Raw genomic sequence first — 17883 nt, forward strand, 5'->3', positions numbered from 1 at the left:
GTACAGAGGCAGTGTTTATTGCAGGGCTTCTGGACTATATTAGATTGTACAGTCCGACAGACAAGTATTTCTATTATCATGTCTTCCAAATGTTAATCCATGAGATATGATTTGAGCCGTCTTGGAAGTGGAAGATTTCAAAAGCAGTTCAGAAAACATTAGATCTGAATGTGGTTTGATGAGTTGCAAAGGACCATCAGATCAAGGAACGCTGAAGGGATGTAATGAGGAAAGCAGCAAAGAATAAGTTACAAAGACCGCACACTGACCTACATACTGCACAAAAACCTGTGTTGTTGTCTGATAAGCAGAAGAGAAATACATAAAGCACTGCTGGTCCACATTAGAATAAGCCCATGGAAAGGAAGAAAAAGAAGAAACAACAAGAAATTAAGGTTTTAGTATTGTACCCATTATTGCTCAACTGACTCCTGCTCTGTAGTAATTGGGCAAAAGGACTATGGCATTGTTTGATGTTTACTCAGGGGCGTGTCCAGGTAGTGGTCTGGAATCTGATTGGTCACCCCCAGGTGCCACTATGATTGGCTGTCTGCCCGGTCAGAGGCGGGACGTTAGTTCGAACCACTTGTTTGAGGGGCAAAAAAAAGGTCTATTTATCTTTTACATTAAAAATTTAAACACAGGAATGTAAGAAACTGTAAAATACTGTCATGTTAGAAATTAAAGTAGATATCAGTGGTGGAGACAGAAATGGTAGATTAATGCTATTCCAACGTGTGTGTGTGTGTGTGTTTGTGTGTGTGTGTGTGTGTGTGTGTGTGTGTGCGCGTGCGCGTGCGTGTGTGCATGTACTTCATGCCACCCCTGCATAAGTCAGTGGCCCACTTGGGCCACCCCAGTCAAAAAAGTCTGGACACGCCACTGGTTACAATTATTATTGGTACAATTATGTACATATTTTCCATGAATTCCCAAAAACCTTGGGTATGCACACAAATAAGTCACTTATAATGATACAAAAGTGTTGGAAATGCCTCATTCTATCCCATAATTGTGAATGAAGAAACTGAAACCAACTACAGTAAGTTGTGGTCGATGTTACATCACTATTGATAACTATATAAGTTATTTTCCATCATATGAGAATATAGTATATGAGTGTACTTAATGTACTTCTGTGTATCATCAGTAGCTTCAGGTGACCATCTTCACAACATATACTGTACAGCACAGCTTTTTCCAACAAGCTTTGGTCTTTAAAAGGCACACGCACACACACACACACACACACACACACACACACACACACACACACACACATACATACACACACACTGGGATACAGTTTTTGACTCATTCATTTTATAAAGGCCACAGGCATTTAAGAGGTCATGGAGACTGATGAGGTGGCCTAAGGTGTTGCCACGGCAACCTCTCAGCCTCAAAATATCTATCGCATTCATGTTTCTATAACCTGCTCTGCACTGACAGTGTGAATTTGTCCCTGCACAGTCTTGAATCTGTAATTAAGACTCATTATCAACAGAGGTGATTTCAGAGTCTGAAGGGCAGAAAATCTCTGAACGTCATGGTGTAGCTGTAAAAGAGCATGCACTGAAATCAAAAATAAACAAGTATAGTGATACTAATATGAGTAGCATATTCACTTGAATTCCTGAATAAAACTTTAAAATATTACATTAGGAAAAATCAGGAATCTGATTATTTCACTGATTGTTTGGAAAGAGAGGTAAAGAGGTTTCAGTCTCCACCAGTCTCTCTTTCAGGAGAATACACATGACATCTGTTGCATGATCCCTCCTCTGTTGCTCTTCCTGAGGTTTCTTCCCTCTTTCTGTCATTTAAGGGTTTTATTTGGGGCAGATTTTTCTTGTCTGAATCAAGGGTCTCCCTTTGAGGCTAATTTGAACTTTTGAACTATACAATTAAAACTGACTTGACATACAGGTAATTGCAGCTCCAGAAACTTACAGTTGACTGACAGGCTATACGACAGTAGAAATATAAGCAGTAATACAATGGGATAAGATAGGCTAAATAAAATAAAACTATAATCGTCACAATTTTTTTTTTTGCCAGAGATGCTTGATTTACATAGTAAAATAAATATATAGTATAAATATACTATATACAGTAGTATACATAGATAGTAAAATAAAATATACATACTTAAAAGAATATAATAAAATATAATAAAAGTATAAGTAGCAATGAAATAAAGGTGGTGCAAAGTACAGATTAAGGCGCAACGTATGAATGAAAGTGCAGGGTATAGGTTACAATGTTCCAAATTACAAACAATGAATAAACTTTACAGAAAGGTGCATCACTGTTACTCCATTACTTTGTAAATAGAACTGTACAAAGAGGTGCACTTATGTTGCTATGTTACTTTGTAATTTGAATTAGAGGTAAATCTGTTACTATGTTACTTTGTAAAAAATAAAACGTACAAAAAGTTGCATCTGTGTTACAAATGTTTCAAATTACAAGCATAGAAATAATATGAATTGACAATGGAAGAAAATACACAAAAGTACATTAATAGGTAATTTAGTGGCCATGTCTAGTAGAGGAACACTGTGTCAACACGTAGTTTGAAGAGGATGAAGGAATCTGTGCATCAGCCTACAAGGAGCTCACACTGGCGCCTCAACTGACAGGAAAACTGAGGAGCATGGTTATAGTAAGAGCCTTTTAAAAAGGTTTAAAATAAAGTTTTGTCGTAAAGCATGTCTTCATTTGATGAAGGCAGGGCTCAGTGGGGGATTAGTGGGCTGCCAACAGCAAATTTTTGCTAAGGACACCCGTGATGAGTTAAGTTAACAGTATAAATGTTTCCCAAGATAATATCCAACAAATCTAACCTTGACCCTTGACCCAACATGTCGCTCTTCCATTTTTCAAACTGATCAAATCTAAGGGGGGCTGCACCAAATCTGATATCCACCAACCACCCAAAACGAGTAAAATGAGTTTTTTTTCTGACAAAGTGTTACTACAAAGGGCCATTTCAAATCTGCAGGTGCTTCTATCTAATTGGACGGTAACTGCTGCTCTTTAATTATGCCACGCACTTCGCCATACCAACCGCTAGGCGGCAGTAGTGCTTAATCATAGACTTCCACGACATAGAACGGCCCTCTCAAAGCTACACTTTTGGTAATTTGGCTCGCGCCCTAACATTAGGCTAACGGTGATGGTTTGATAATGTTGTCAGGGTAACCAGTGTCGAGTCGGTGCACGGGCGTGAGAGAGAGAATTGTGCCTTCAACTCGCAAACGGAAGCCATGTTTGTAGTCGTAATTGCCGTGATATTTCCTTTCTAGCTGCTGTAGTTCTGTGAGTTACAGAGGGACTTTACCGTAATCATCAGCCGAACATCGTTGGCAGGCAGCAGCAGCTCGTTTACGGAAGCGCCCTCTCTCGTGTCCCGGACGTCTGCTTTAGTTTGAAGGGCACGGGGGAAGGCACAGGAGACAGGCGTGCGCGTGCTGCAGCCTGTGTCTTTAAACGCAGGAGGAGACATTTGTGGTTCTGAGATGTAGCCTGCCTGGCAAATCTGTCGCGAGCATCGCTCCAAACCCACCTGCTCCTGCTCCCTGTCATCTCCCCTCTGAAGGAAGGAAGGGGTTGGGATGCCGATGGTTTCATCTGGGAGGCGACTGGAAAGGAAAGTTCAGCGTGTTTTTGGTTAACGTTTCACTTCTTCTTATAATTTTTGTAAATTCACATCTTCCACCGAGCCTCCAGACTGACCGAGCTCTACATCTGCAGAAACGGTTTACTCAAGACTCATCAGCTGTTAAAACCCTCAGCACGGAAGAACCAGAACAGGTAAAGGTGACGATTAATCATCTGCAAGCATGCCTTATGTTTGGACTCGAAACCTACCTGGTGCATTTATAATGTGATAAGACACGCTCCTATTAATCGGCACTGACAGCAAAAACACTTATCACCATGACGGGAAATATTGATGTTTACTTTCGTGTCATCCTGACTTCATCTGTAATTATATCCCTGAAAGCTGATCCTCGTGCAGTGGATGTATCTACATGAGAAGGGATATCGATACAGTGGTCACAGTTTTGTGTTACAGCATTTGTTTGTTACGTAAAACCGTGATAATTAGGAATAAACCAATCAAAACCCACCCTTTTCTCACCTTTTTCAATGCTAGAGATCATGCCTATGAATCATAATCACACATTAGAAATGTGTACACACAGTTTCTGGCTCTGATATTTTCCTCCCTCATCTCTGACACACATACACACAAGTGCATGCACACTCAGGCATGTGTCTGAGATAATATCTGATGGCACAACACTGAATTAAAATGACCTTCATCTTCTTTTTTTTCAGCCTTAAAAATTGTCCTTAAGCAGGAGTGTAATTAGGCCAGATACTGTGTCTGCTACTGTCCTCTTTCAGCCGAGACGTCAGTCATTTCTGTCTCAGTACTAAATGTGTACATCTACCATGGGCCAAATACTAGTGTCTGCTACCCTGAAAGTGTACAATGTACAACTAGTGTTCGAGTGTTTACATAACAGGGTATACCAGATATCAAATGACACATCCGGTCAAAAGCCTTGCTGTCAGGCATATTTGCATATTTATGTGTGTTCAGAGGCTGTTTCAGATAACGTTTTGCTCATTAGGCTCTACTAACATGGTCTCACATAAACCATACCTAAATGCCATACATTTCAGTGCTCGGTAGTATTCAGATTACAGTTACATTTTCTGCTTTCTCATACAATAATGTAATTAAATGTAATAGATGCAGTGAGGGAGCTGCAGCTACATGGAATTCCAAAACAATGCATGTCAATTTAGTCCAAATGCACTGATAGTCACTCACCTAACAGGTTTTCTCAGTAGTTGATGTTCCAGTACTGTATTTTACATGTATTTCTTCATTTGTATTTAAAAACCGGTAGCTGGGCAGGAAGGAACATGTGGGCAATAAACCGGCTTCTCTGTAAGATGGTGTTTTAATATCAGGCACTTGCAGACATCAGTACACGTGCATTGGGCCTGCTTCACATGCCAGTCCAAGTACAGAGGATTTATTTTTATCGTCCCTAATACGTTTTTGTCATTAAACATGATTCTTTAGGTTCCCTCACAGTCAGCTTGTATTGGACTGACTGGAAGTGTTTATCCCAATTGCTTGCAAAGTAGGCATGTCAATAATTTGGTAAACCAGATGCTTTTGCATCTGATAACAACATGGTGACCGTTTTCCTCTACAGAGAGCCTTTTAAGCAGAGTGAAGCCTAACTCAATGTTTCCGTGTGGCTGATTTATGTAATTGTTAATTAACAGAATCTGAAACTGCAACTTACAATATAAATTTGCAGTGCTGTATGTTGTCAGCACGTGTCTTCAGTGTTAGACTGTAAGCTTAATCACTTTGACATCCTACAGCCTTGGCTGTGACCTGATCAGAAAGATGAGGCCCCCTGGATACAGCCAAGTGATACTCAGTAGCACTAGGACCTGGAGGAGCCATTTACAGCTGTGGCAGCAGCTGCCGGTGTCATTTCTGTCCGGGTCATCATTAGTATCCCTGTCACAGGGGCATATGGCCCTGGAGGCCCTGAACACCAACACTCTGCTTGGCTGTAATTTCAACATGAAACACTGAAGAGGTGGGCAAAGTGTGATCAACATTAAGGTTGGAATCACTGGGTCAACATGAGGCACCCAGGCAGAGCCGAGGATTTAAGAAACAAGATAATTCAATGTGAGGATGTAGGTGACTTCCTTTATATTAAAGAAGAGAGACACAGAAACATGGCTTCTGACCATTAGACTGACTCGGTCATCCAAAAAATAAATGTGTTGTTGTCAAACAGTCCCATCAGAGGAGCCAAGTAGCCTGCTGTTTGGGTTACACTACATCCTTCCTGGCTCTCTCAGCTCTCACCCCCTCAGGAAGGTGCATGTAAACACCATGACACATTTGTTATTATCAAATCATTCCACTCTCTCCTCGGTGAACGTGAGGGGAATAAGAAGTGGTAGTCTGTCATGACTGTTCACGGAAAGGCAAATGTTTGGCTTCATGCATAAATCTTTTTTTTTTTGGTGTTAGAAAGATTAACTGCGCTGTATTTAGAGTTTGGGATGGTTTGTGCTACTTCCACCTTAATCAGTGTCCCTATCCCATGTTTTCCTTCACCTTCCTATTCCCAGCTAGGTTTCTGCAATATCTCACATGAACATGCTCTCTGTTTTTTTCTTCCATATTCCCACGTACACACACGCACATTACCGCTGATTATGATCTATGTCCAGTTGTTGTGACGGCGGGCCGCTGGGACTGTGGCACGCTGACGTCATTGATAGTGACTGTGAGGTGGTTGGCTGAAGGAAACAATACAGAGCACGTCGCTGGAGGAGCACAAGTGTCACCTCAGAGCGCAAGGGGAGGAAGAGAGGAAAGGGACACAAAGATTTTAGGTCAGGAAGAGTGTAGGCGCTCCGCTTGATGTGAAAGGAAAAATATAGGATGGGAGAAACTAAATTGGTGGGGTGAGCGATTCAGTGCCCGTGCAGTGAAGGTGGGTAAGATGGAACAACAGAGTGTGGGAGAAGATGGGGAGAGAGGAAGGATTAGAGAAATGGGACGATAAGAGAGAGAGAGAGAGAGGGGGGGGGGGGGGGGGGGGATTAAAGCTTGGAAAAATAGACAGTGCCAGAGGGAAGTGTGAGAGGATCAATTTAGAGACATTCTGCAAAGAGACACAGTGTTGTCACCGAATGGGCTGTCTTGCTCGGCTCTCCCTCTCGCTTCCCTCGGCTCGTTTTGCACCCACCCACTCCCACGTGTGCCCAATCGCCCTTCCACTCCCCCTCCCCACTAAATGCCATACATGGACCATAGGAATACATTATGCCCAGCCAGGCACCAGATTATTGGTGGACTGAAAGACCAGCATGTTTCTGGGCACATGTTGAGTACAGAGGCAGCACCTCCTCTCTGCATGAAAGTCATGGCCTCCGTCTCTTCAAGGTCATGTGAATAATTATGAGAGAGCTCTGTTGTTTCTCCGTCCCCAAGCAGATAACCTCTCTCTCTCCCTGCTGACCAAGAACATGTCCATAATGTACTTGACATCGTTTCAACCGTGTAGAGTGATTTGGCTGTGCTGCACCTGATAACGAAAGGTTAGGTGTCCTCTCACCCTCATAAAAGATTTGACATTCTTTGGTGTTTTCTCACGTGGTCCTACCATCACTGACTGATGGATCTGGGTCGGGCTGCCACAGTGTTGTGCCCAAATCAGCTCTTTTAAGGCTCAGACATGTCCACAAGCACAAGACCATGTCCCTATCTATGTGGCAAATGTTTTTGTTTTGGGGATTGAACAAGGGATCTTTGGTGCTAAACACTTTTTTTCCCTTTCATTTTCCATTAATTATATGGTCATATTTTTCCATGGCCCTCTTGTCTTCAGCCATGTTAGATATCACCACAATTACTATAGTTATTTATTCATTTTGCTTCACGTATTTTGCCTTTAAATCAGAAATTGTACAGTAGCTTAAATTTGTGTTGTATTAATCAGCAATAGAGAAAAAGCAAAGCAGGCATTTATTCACTCAATAATTGAATGGATTGTTATTTGAATGAATGGGCTTGAATTCCTCCTTCATTTCTGCCCTCCTCCTCTGCTCTCTGTCGGTCTTATCTCTCTGCAGCTTCCTCTCTCTGTGTTGTTGTTTATTTCGTGCTGTTGACTTTTGCTGTTCTGGACCGTGCAGCGGTTCCTCATGTTAGTGTGTGGCAGGTGCTCTGAGCTGATATGAACTGACTGAGCACCTCCCTGGTTACTGGAGGACTGGCAGGCGGCTTAGGCACAAGTAGAGAGGATGATAAACGGTGTCCAGGCTTTTTTTTTTTTATCCAAATCTCCCATCCAAAAGCTCTTGGAGGTTAGGACAAAAGGAGAATACATCTCTTCCTGTCTCTTCCTGCTGTCTAGCTGTTGTTTTGATGTATTTTGTTCTTTCAAAATGTCTTCTCCCATTGATACGTGCAGCTGTATTCATCTGTTTTCAAGGCCATGAGAAGGCAGGTAAAAGTCACGATGGTGGGAACCTGAGTGACTCACTCAGTCATCCTGCTGGGTCAATAAGGTCTCATGACTCATCAGCTGAATTGACTTGTCATTTATGAAAGAGGCTGCATGTTGTGCTACACAGGGTTTCAGTGGTAGAAATCCTCTCTCTACCTTCATAGCTCCTTTTGTAATATTTTATCCATATCACATTAACTCATCATTGTATGGCCCAGATCCTTACATTAATCCCTCCATATGTTTCTGATGCTACACATCTCACAAGTGGAAACATTCCTTTTGTTTTCTTTGTCACAGGAATCTTAAGAAATGGACCAAGATAATCCAACGCAGGAAGACAACCCAAAAGGAGCAGCAGAAGCTTTAACAACAACTCCAGCTCCAGCCATTGATTCCACTGCCGGCCAGCATGCAGGTCCTGCCAGGCCTCGACGGCCCCAGAGAAGCGCCAGATTAGAGGGCTCTGTAGACATCTGCGAACCCAAAGCCGAGCCCAAAGCCGAGCCCAAAGCCGAGCCCAAAGCTGAATCCGCTCCAGTGGCTAACCAGGACGAGTGCACTCCTGATGGCACCGTGGCAAGTCGTCCCAAACCCTCTCGTGCTGCAGCTGTTAGACCCTTGGGAGAGCGCACCGGGCCTGGCATTAAGTCTGGTCCTAAAGGTGCAGGCCACCACCCGGTTAGGGCTGCCTCAGTTCCCCACCCAACTGCCAGCAGGCCTGCGGCTCCTCACCTGAACCCTAATGCACAGAGAGCACTCTCTGTAGCAGGTACAGCTGACACTCAGGCCCAGACTGTGGAAGACTTCAGGCAAGTTCCCTGATCTGTGTGTGTCCCGACATTCATGTCTCAGCACGTCTCCACGTTGCCTTTCATTCCCAGGCACAGACAGCTGAGAAAGATAAACCTGGCACACGTAGCATTTATTTAAATACAATGACAGCACTGCAAGGCTGCATGATTATAGTTAAACGTTGAATGATCAAATTTTGTCAGGAAACATGGGATACATTTAATGTATTGCTAAATTACATATATATATGATCCACTTTAGGGACTAAAACATGTCCATGTTAAGCATCAAAAGGGTGACATATTTTCACTTAAATGGCCTGTGAAAGGTTTGTGTCTTCCCCACTGGATGTTCCTTTTCTATGGGTGTGTCTGTAACCACTCCTTAGTTCAGTAGGTAGTGAATCACTGTACAGTAAACTGGAACTGATTAACAACACCCGAGATTTTGTCCTTGAGGGAACCTTTTCCACAGAAAACACAGCTGCAGCTGAACTGAGTCTGATTTAATGAACAAGAAAACTTAACTTAACCTAAATAACATTTATGCTTTGTTCATTTTATCAGCTACCGCTGTGTGGCTGTGAGGAGGGTCTGTTGGAAAGTTTAATGATAACACTGCGAGCATAGTGAGCTCACTGCTTTTTATAGAACATTTTTGGAATTGTCCTGGGAGCTGAACCTCAAGTGAAGAAAAACAACTGTGGCATTGACTCCTGATGGCTCCTAAATGTCCTGTATCCTGTGCCACTACCTCAATTTGGCCATTATTCAATAGTAACTGCAAATACTGCATTAAATGTACGTCCTTAAACACGTGTAACATATACAGTAGGAAGGTTGGGATATTCAGGATTGTAGGGGGCTGGAGTCTGTCCCAGTGTTCACACGAGGTAAGAGACAAGATACTCCCTGGACAGGTCACCAGCCTATCAGAGAGTTAACATACTGTATTTATACAGACAGTCTTTAGACTGGTCCAGAGTTAACTAGGCTTTCAGAGCCAGTATGTAAAATCACACTGCATGAATGATCCCATAATTAACAACATACAAGGTGTCAATACAATCTTTGGTTTGGACCAGTAGTGTCTGGTAACTGTCCTAATTTATGGTGTTAATTTACCAAATGGAAACATTAACATCATCCGCTTGTGCTCAGTTTTGTAATATTTGTTGTTTTTACTGAATATGAATATTTCTTCAGTAATTTATGCACATTCCTCTGCATATGAATGACTGAATTAATAACATTATAATAACTTTGCATAGTGTAATTGCTTCGTAGATACTTGATGATACAATTGTCACTCTGACAAGATGTCAAAAAGACAATTCAAGTATACAGTCAAGACCTCACATAATGTAAAATTGGTAAGAGAAAGGACTCAGTGTCATCAGGACAGATATGATACGATACATTGGGATATATTCATATAAGGGTTCTGCTGTCTCACTCAGAGTCTTCAGGTTACGACACTGAGGTGTGGAGGAGATGAGCGTTTATGGGAGATATTGCATAACACCCTTTTCCAACAGGGTGCACATCATCACTTGGAACGTGGGTTCGGCCATGCCACCTGATGACATCACTTCCTTGCTGGGTCTGAATGTGGGGGACGGAAACACAGACATGTACATTATCGGGTGAGTGTCTACTTGTGGTGCAGTAGTCATCTAGTGTCTTCCACATAAAAGCTGAAGTGTCCATTAATGTTCTCTTGTCCCACATCGACACTTCAGACAATGCCACTAATGAGCTCAGTTCTGAACCGCAGTGATGTCTCTCCCCTTATGGCTATGATTTTCTTCCGTTTATTAATACGCCATTACATTATCAAAGCTCCCTTACATCTCTGTCTGCTGTTGACCCGTGTGTGTTGTCGTGTGTCATTTTTCTTCAAGGCTGCAGGAAGTGAACTCTATGATTAACAAAAGGCTGAAAGATGTCCTCTTCACAGACCAGTGGAGCGAGGTTTGCATGGAGAGACTCAGCCCCTTTGGTTATGTGCTGGTCAGTAATGGCTTTTATTATCAACACATATGCACACGCTCATAGTAAAATGCTAAACAGCTAAGATTCATACTGTACTCATTACGCGGCCGCTGATGAGATCTCTGCTTCCTGCTGCTGTTTCAGCTCATTTTGTTCCCTGAGCAACGGCTGGGGTGATAATTCATAACAGGCGTGTAATGTCAACGTATCTGCTGTCTTCCACTGTCTGCTAAGCTCATGCAAAGTCAAGCTCTCGCTGTCTGTTGTTCTCCCTCTATGTGCCTTTATGCCGGCATACCTGCCCCTTTTTCTCTATCTTTCTATTTCATAATGCCTATACATACCCACTGTGGGAAGGCAGTACACTAAGAAATGCAATAGGTTTCAGGTAATGCACACATTCAATAGGATGTAGCAAATACTTTTTAATATATATTCCATACCGTACATCAAATAAGACATTAAAAGCGTGGCCATATTTATGTAAAATATCCATGGGGAAGTAAAAACATTTATATAGAAATCATCTGTCATGTGTGTTGGTATTTTCCATGTTTTCTATTTTTAAGGGCACATACCGTAGCTGTGGTTGGTGTTCGACTGGCTGCGTCTGAAGCGTTACTTGGTTCTGTTGGCATGGTGAGCCAGAGAGCGTGAATCAGCTGTCGAGCTGAACGAGCTAGACAAATGTCTCCCAGGATGCAGTTTTATTTTTGGATCACGTTGTTGTCAGTGTTGATGGGCCTCTGACAGTGAGACTGATGCTGTCCTCCAGCTACATCATGGTCTGCTACGTTAGTTTAAACCTCGTTAAAAATCATCTCGATGTGACCTTTTTCTGCACTTCATGTGGATATTAATGCCATGAGCAGGTTAAGGGGATGTGTTGGTTGGAGTTTGTCTTGAGTAGAGGGAGATATATGGTGGTGTCAGTAGGGATCTGTCTAGTCATGACATGGTGGACAGACACAAAGTAACAAGACACCCCATTGGTTCTTTACGCTGTGAGATAGTCTGCTTACCAAGACTAATTGTCAGGTTCAAACTGTAACTGCTGCGAGCACAAGAAAGCTTCCTCAAATCAGCCCATCACTGCAGAAACACAGAGCCTACAACACGTTTTTTTCTGGCTATTCGCCACACAGTTGCTGATTATCGGCATAATTTCTGTTTGAGTAAGGTACAATTTAGATGCACAAATTAGCAAAGACAGTTTTTTTCTAATCTCTAATCTGCAACATGGCACACTATTGAACGTGTTTGACTCATTACACTATGAAGCAGCTAAACATGCATTTTAAATACTGTGACGCTGTAAAATTGTATGGTTTTATAACATGTATGATTAATGTGTAGCTTAGATCATATTTTATATATTTGTTGACACTGGAATAACAAGGCAACCTTATAAATAAATGTAAGTTACCAAAATCACACCTTTTCATTTAAAAGACTAATTTGCTCAGCACGTATGTCAATAAATCAATCTCACTTCTAATGTTTCCTCAAAAAGCTAGCAAATGATGTCTACTGAGCATACTGTGTAATGGAAGAAGATGTTGATGTTTCTGTGGTCATCAAGTGTTAGAAACTGGCATGAGAAGCCGTTATTTTGCACTGAACTTCTTCTAAATTCCCAGGCTGCCCTGCTAACATCACACTTGTTACTCACATCTCACTTCTTCAGTCATGTGTGTGATGTACAAGGTCAAACGTACACACTTGTCTTTGGGCTTAAATGTCTTTTTTGTTCTAAGCTAAAATGTAGCATGGCAGCCTTCAGGAGCTCTTCCAGTGTTCACTGATGTTGATGAGAAATGCTTTTCAGCCACAATACATGCAAGCAAAGGTAGATTCACACACACACATACACACACACACACACACACACACACACACACACACACACACACACACACACACACACACACACTGTCTATGTCCACACACATACCACAAATAAAGTCGGTCCACTTCACGGTTCAGTTGAATCCATTACGCAACAAAGTTGTTCAAATAGCTAGTTAGTATACAAGCGAAGGATCTTACGTCACGTGTAGATGTGTGCCTCCATTACTGCCCACAGGGCATTTCAGGCAGAGTGTGATCATGCTTCTTCGGCCTGCAGTTGGGGGTTGGGATGTGTGGACCACTGGCGGAAGGGGGAGGGAGGGAGGAATGAACATAAATATCTGCTGAGGGGCTTGACATAGCATGCAAATACCTAATCTTGTTCCTCAAACGCACGTGTCATACCCCTGCCCCTTTTGTACAATACAAAAAAATCTTTACACTTTTTTTTATACCAGCGGCGCACAAACGTCAAAATCTGCATATCATTATGTAGCATAACAAGAAGCAAGTGTTTGAGATGATGGTGGCGGACCATCAAGTGCCTGCAGTGTGTACATCACTTTTCTTCTACAAAGTGGTTTGTTGCCACAGCGAGGGTAGACCACAAGCTATGGCCTCCTTAATGTGCAGTGCTTCGTGTAATGTAGTGGGATAGCTGGGCCACAGGCTCCTGCAGGGCGAAATGGAAAAGCAAAGGGGGTAGAAAGAGAGGGGGGGAAGAGAAAGTGAAGCAGAGCAGCAGAAATGGACACACAGAAAAGCCAGACTCATTTGTTTATTAAAATTTTAGTGCCAGATAGAAAGATATTCATACCCTGAACTTTACCACTGTTCTCTTTTCAGAAATTATGCAAAGTGCCTCCTCATAACTCTCATTGTGTACCTATTCATGTTATCCTATTTTGATTTTCATGTACACTGGCTTTGTTCTCCTGTCTGTTTCTCCTCACCTGTCTATCTATCCCTCAGGTGACCTCCCAGCGGATGCAGGGCGTGTTACTGCTGGTCTTTGCCAAGTACTTCCATCTGCCCTTCCTCCGCGGAGTCCAGACTGAGACCACCCGCACTGGCCTGGGGGGCTACTGGGTGAGACGGCTACCATTCTGTGATCAGTGCTGTGCTATGGAAACGTCACACATGATAGCTTAGCTGTACATAGAACGACACTTCTTGAGGAGTGACTAGGTTTAAACTTCTTCATCACTGTCACTGATACCCTGATAGAGATCTGAGAGACACTAGTTTTCCACTACTGTTTCTACACACTTCTGCTGCCTGGTTTGTAAACAGTGCAGGTTGTTTGCTTAATGCAGAACTGGTGAGGAAGTTGTGGGTTTTACATCTGCTGGGCATATATTGCCACTCTAGTGCAAATGACATATACATGAAAGGCTGGAGAGACTGCAGACTAACCATATTATCAAGTGATAGTCAAATGCTATCTAAGAGATAGATGTTGGCACCTCACAGCCAGCAGTTATTAATGTTTGGAAAGCCAAGCAGAATAAAAATGAACCAAACTATAGTCATTCTTTATGTATTGTAACTAGTATGAGACAGAATATGACAGAACTATAACAAACAAGCAACCAGTCCGTAAGAATTTTGTTTACAAGCTCCAGGTGTGCTGCAATATGTTAGTGATAGACGTGTTAGGATTAGGATGTCTGTCTGTGTTGTCCTGATCACTGAGGGCTCTACTAGATTTCTGTAAAGTTATTTAAAAGTTAGTAGTGTATGAACTCAGACAGGCATCACCACATTCTGCAGATTTCATACTGAAACGTCTTTTGTGTTTTAGTGGGTCAGAGCAGTTGTGAGAACAGCGGGAAGAGATCTGCAGACTCATCCTGTCCCCCCACTGTGCACTTTACTGTTAGCATTAAGTATTGATGGCGTTCTTCACTGGCCCTTAATGAGTAAACGTCCTGTGTGTCTGTGGCACACATACACACACACACACACACACACACACACACACAACTCAATGCAGTGAAAACACTAACCAATCACTCTCTATAGGCACTTTCCATGATTACTTTCATTATTTTCATTCATTTAGTTTTGCTTCCAGAAAAATGATGAGTAAACAAATGCAAAAGTCTTCTCCCTCTTTCATCAGTGTGTGCCTTCCTCTCTTTATTATTAACCTCCCCTCTGCCTGACTGTGTTACAGGGGAATAAAGGTGGTGTGAGCGCCCGCATGTCAGTGTTCGGCCACACCATCTGCTTCCTCAACTGCCACCTGCCGGCTCACATGGAAAACTCAGATCAGCGCATGGAGGACTTTGAGAGCATCCTGCAGCAGCAGCAGTTTGAGGGTCAGGCTGCCACCGGGGTTCTTGACCATGAGTAAGCACAGGCACACACACAATATACAGACACATGAACAGTTTTATGTGTCTGTCTGATAAGTAGTAAAATCGTATTCATGTTTCATGAGGGAAATGGTGTCACAATCATCATTGCAAAAGTACTTATGTACTTGCACTTGTTTGAATAAATGATTTCATGAAATTATTCCTCTTTTCACAGTGTGGTGTTCTGGTTTGGGGATCTCAATTTCCGCATTGATGACCTGGATATGCAAGTGGTGAAATCAGCCATCGATAACAACAAGTTTCCAATGTTGTGGGAAAAAGATCAGGTAAAAATAAAGGTCTATTATGCTGTATAAAGATAGAAGACTGTGAAAATTAATTTAACTCAGCACTGAATGCAACTTGCCCCTTAGCTTCTTTGTATTCATGACCATTTCACAAGCTGAAATTACATCAGTTAAGTCAGGAAGCACATGATAAAATGTCTTCTTTCTTGTCTGGTGGACTGTGTAGGTAATGCCACTAGAGGGCAATAGAGAAACACACTTTTCTTAAACGAGCCGTCAGTAAGTGCCAAAGAGAAACACTCAGTGAGTGATGTCTACTAATTCTCTTTGTTACAGCTCAATATGGCCAAAGACAGTGAGACTGTGTTAGAGGGTTTCCAAGAGGGGCCGCTGAAATTCCCTCCCACCTACAAGTTTGACGTTGGAACAAATACATACGACACGAGGTTGGTGCTACCAGGGGTGCTGTTATGAATTCTAGGCCACTGACCAGATATCACAGAGCCTGGCTCAGTAATACTCTCCTCTCTGAAAGGTCCTCACTAGCCCGGGGGGAGCATAAAAGGGCCTCTTTTTTCTCTCTCCATGTACTGATTTCGAACAAGATGGTATTTCTTCTCTTGCTCCATCTCTCTCTTTCTGTCCCTGACCCAGTGGGAAGAAGCGTAAACCAGCTTGGACCGACCGGATCCTGTGGCGCCTGAGAGCCACCGCACCTACCAGCGGTGCGCTCAGTGCAGGGAAGCGTGGCTCCATTTCAGGGCTGACCAGCGGGACCAAAGTGACACAGCACTGCTACCGAAGTCACATGGAATACACTGTCAGTGACCACAAACCAGTATCCTCCATCTTCACCCTGCAGGTGAGACACATCAGGCTACATTGTAAAGAAGACAACAATATTTAATGTTGTCTAAACTCAAACTGCTGTACAGGAACATAGCCTCAGTAAAATACAGTTTAAACATAGCAATGTTATGCTTTAAATCTAGAAATATCTGCTCAGATATTACCTACACAAGACTAAGAATATGACCATGCATTTGGTACCAACTTTCGATGCTTGACAGTTTTTGTTGATTAATGCTGTGGACACATTTCAGTTGATACTCCGCCCGCATTATCATTTAAGTTTATCTCAGAAACCCTGCAGTATTTTTGCACCGTATACATGTTTATGGTAAATGTTCTCTGTAGTTCCCGTACAAGGTGGACATTCCCCTGGTCACGCTTATAGTGGAGGATGAGTGGAATAGTATTGCTGATGCCACAGCAAAATTCAAACTGGCGCCCAACTTCTCTCGCAGCTCCTGGGACTGGATCGGACTGTACAAGGTAAATATGGTCTCACCTCTACTGGCCAAATAACGTGTAACGTTTGAAGAGTCCATATCAGTGAATCACAACAAATATTTTTGTGCATTACCAATTTGAATCAAGTAGTTACCGTTTGTGATTGTGCTGCTGCCCCCCTAGGTGGGTTTCAAACACCACAAGGACTACGTGGGATATGTGTGGGCCAAGCAAGAGGAAGCTGACTTTCATCGACAAGAGCATCAGGTAATCTGGATGCATGCTGAATTCTCTTATAAACAAATGTCTTTCACATTCGATAGATGTCTAATGACTAAGTGTTTTCCAGGTAACCTTTACTGAGGAAGAATTGCCCAAAGGCTCAGGGGACTTTATCTTGGGTTACTATGGCAACAACATGAGCACCATTGTGGGTGTAACAGAGCCATTTCAGGTAATCATAACTCTGGCACTGCTTTCTTGAGGTTAAAACAAATGCATTGTCTCTGACAGGGCGACTTTACATCTGGTGTATGCTATTACTGCTGGTGTTCCCATCTGCATCTTTTTTTTTTTTTTTTTTTTTTTTTTACCTCTACCAACATTTTTCTGCTCTTTCTCCATATTATACCTCCTCCACCCCACTCTCACCCTCTTTATCATCTATCTTCAGATCCAGCTTCCCACTTCAGGCCTTGACAACAGTTCCTCAGACAGCTCTGACTTCAGCTCAGAGGATGACAGCACGGTTGTCCTCATGAAGACGAGGTCCCGCAGTCCCAGTCCACGCAAGAGCAAGCACCGCAGCCATCGCAGCCACAGTCACAGCCGCAGTCACAGCCGCTCTGGCAGCCCTGGACAGGCCAAAAAGAAAGAGCTCAACGTCACTGATGGTTCTCCATCCAGCACCACGACAACAGCTGAGAGTGAGTCCAAAGGACGTCCAGCAGAGGGCAGCAGCAGCCAGGTGTCTGCTCCTGGGGAGAAAGAAAAGGACAAGGGGGATTCAGGGCTGTGATGCACAACCGAGTCCTGCTGCAGTCACAGGTCACATAGCCAACTGTTGTGTCTTTTATTAAATACATCCACTACACTGTATGTTTTCTGTAATGAAAATATACAGTTTTTGATGCCATCCTTTTCAGGAACAGCCATCTGGTTTGTCCAGAGGGCTTACTTTGCCTTGAGTTGTTCTATTAAGCTGTGCACATTGTATATTTTTTATTTGTAAACCTTTCACTCTGTCCTATGTTTCTTCTAT

At 42.8% G+C, this 17883-nt stretch overlaps 1 protein-coding gene across 1 annotated transcript; it reads left to right on the forward strand.

Annotated features, from left to right (window-relative positions):
- The first annotated feature begins 3466 nt into the window (after nt 1-3466).
- On the forward strand, nt 3467-17640 carry inpp5jb (inositol polyphosphate-5-phosphatase Jb). The gene is made up of 13 exons (XM_070904089.1): nt 3467-3819; nt 8379-8890; nt 10411-10518; nt 10777-10885; nt 13691-13807; nt 14898-15073; nt 15257-15368; nt 15666-15775; nt 15984-16191; nt 16527-16664; nt 16806-16889; nt 16972-17076; nt 17296-17640. The coding sequence occupies exons 2-13, from the start codon at nt 8391-8393 to the stop codon at nt 17638-17640; spliced, it is 2112 nt and encodes a 703-aa protein (XP_070760190.1). The 5' UTR covers nt 3467-3819; nt 8379-8390.
- The last annotated feature ends 243 nt before the right edge of the window (nt 17641-17883 follow it).

This window comes from Enoplosus armatus, chromosome 4 (genome assembly GCF_043641665.1).
Source record: "Enoplosus armatus isolate fEnoArm2 chromosome 4, fEnoArm2.hap1, whole genome shotgun sequence".
Classification (NCBI taxonomy): Eukaryota; Metazoa; Chordata; class Actinopteri; order Centrarchiformes; family Enoplosidae; genus Enoplosus; species Enoplosus armatus.

Bases quoted from the DNA above. Each gene is read 5' to 3' on its own strand.
- inpp5jb (XM_070904089.1), top strand. From the start codon at position 8,391: ATGGACCAAGATAATCCAACGCAGGAAGACAACCCAAAAGGAGCAGCA. The intron at 16,192-16,526 runs GTGAGACACATC...TGTTCTCTGTAG, and splicing joins CCTCCATCTTCACCCTGCAG to TTCCCGTACAAGGTGGACAT. The intron at 16,890-16,971 runs GTAATCTGGATG...AGTGTTTTCCAG, and splicing joins TTCATCGACAAGAGCATCAG to GTAACCTTTACTGAGGAAGA.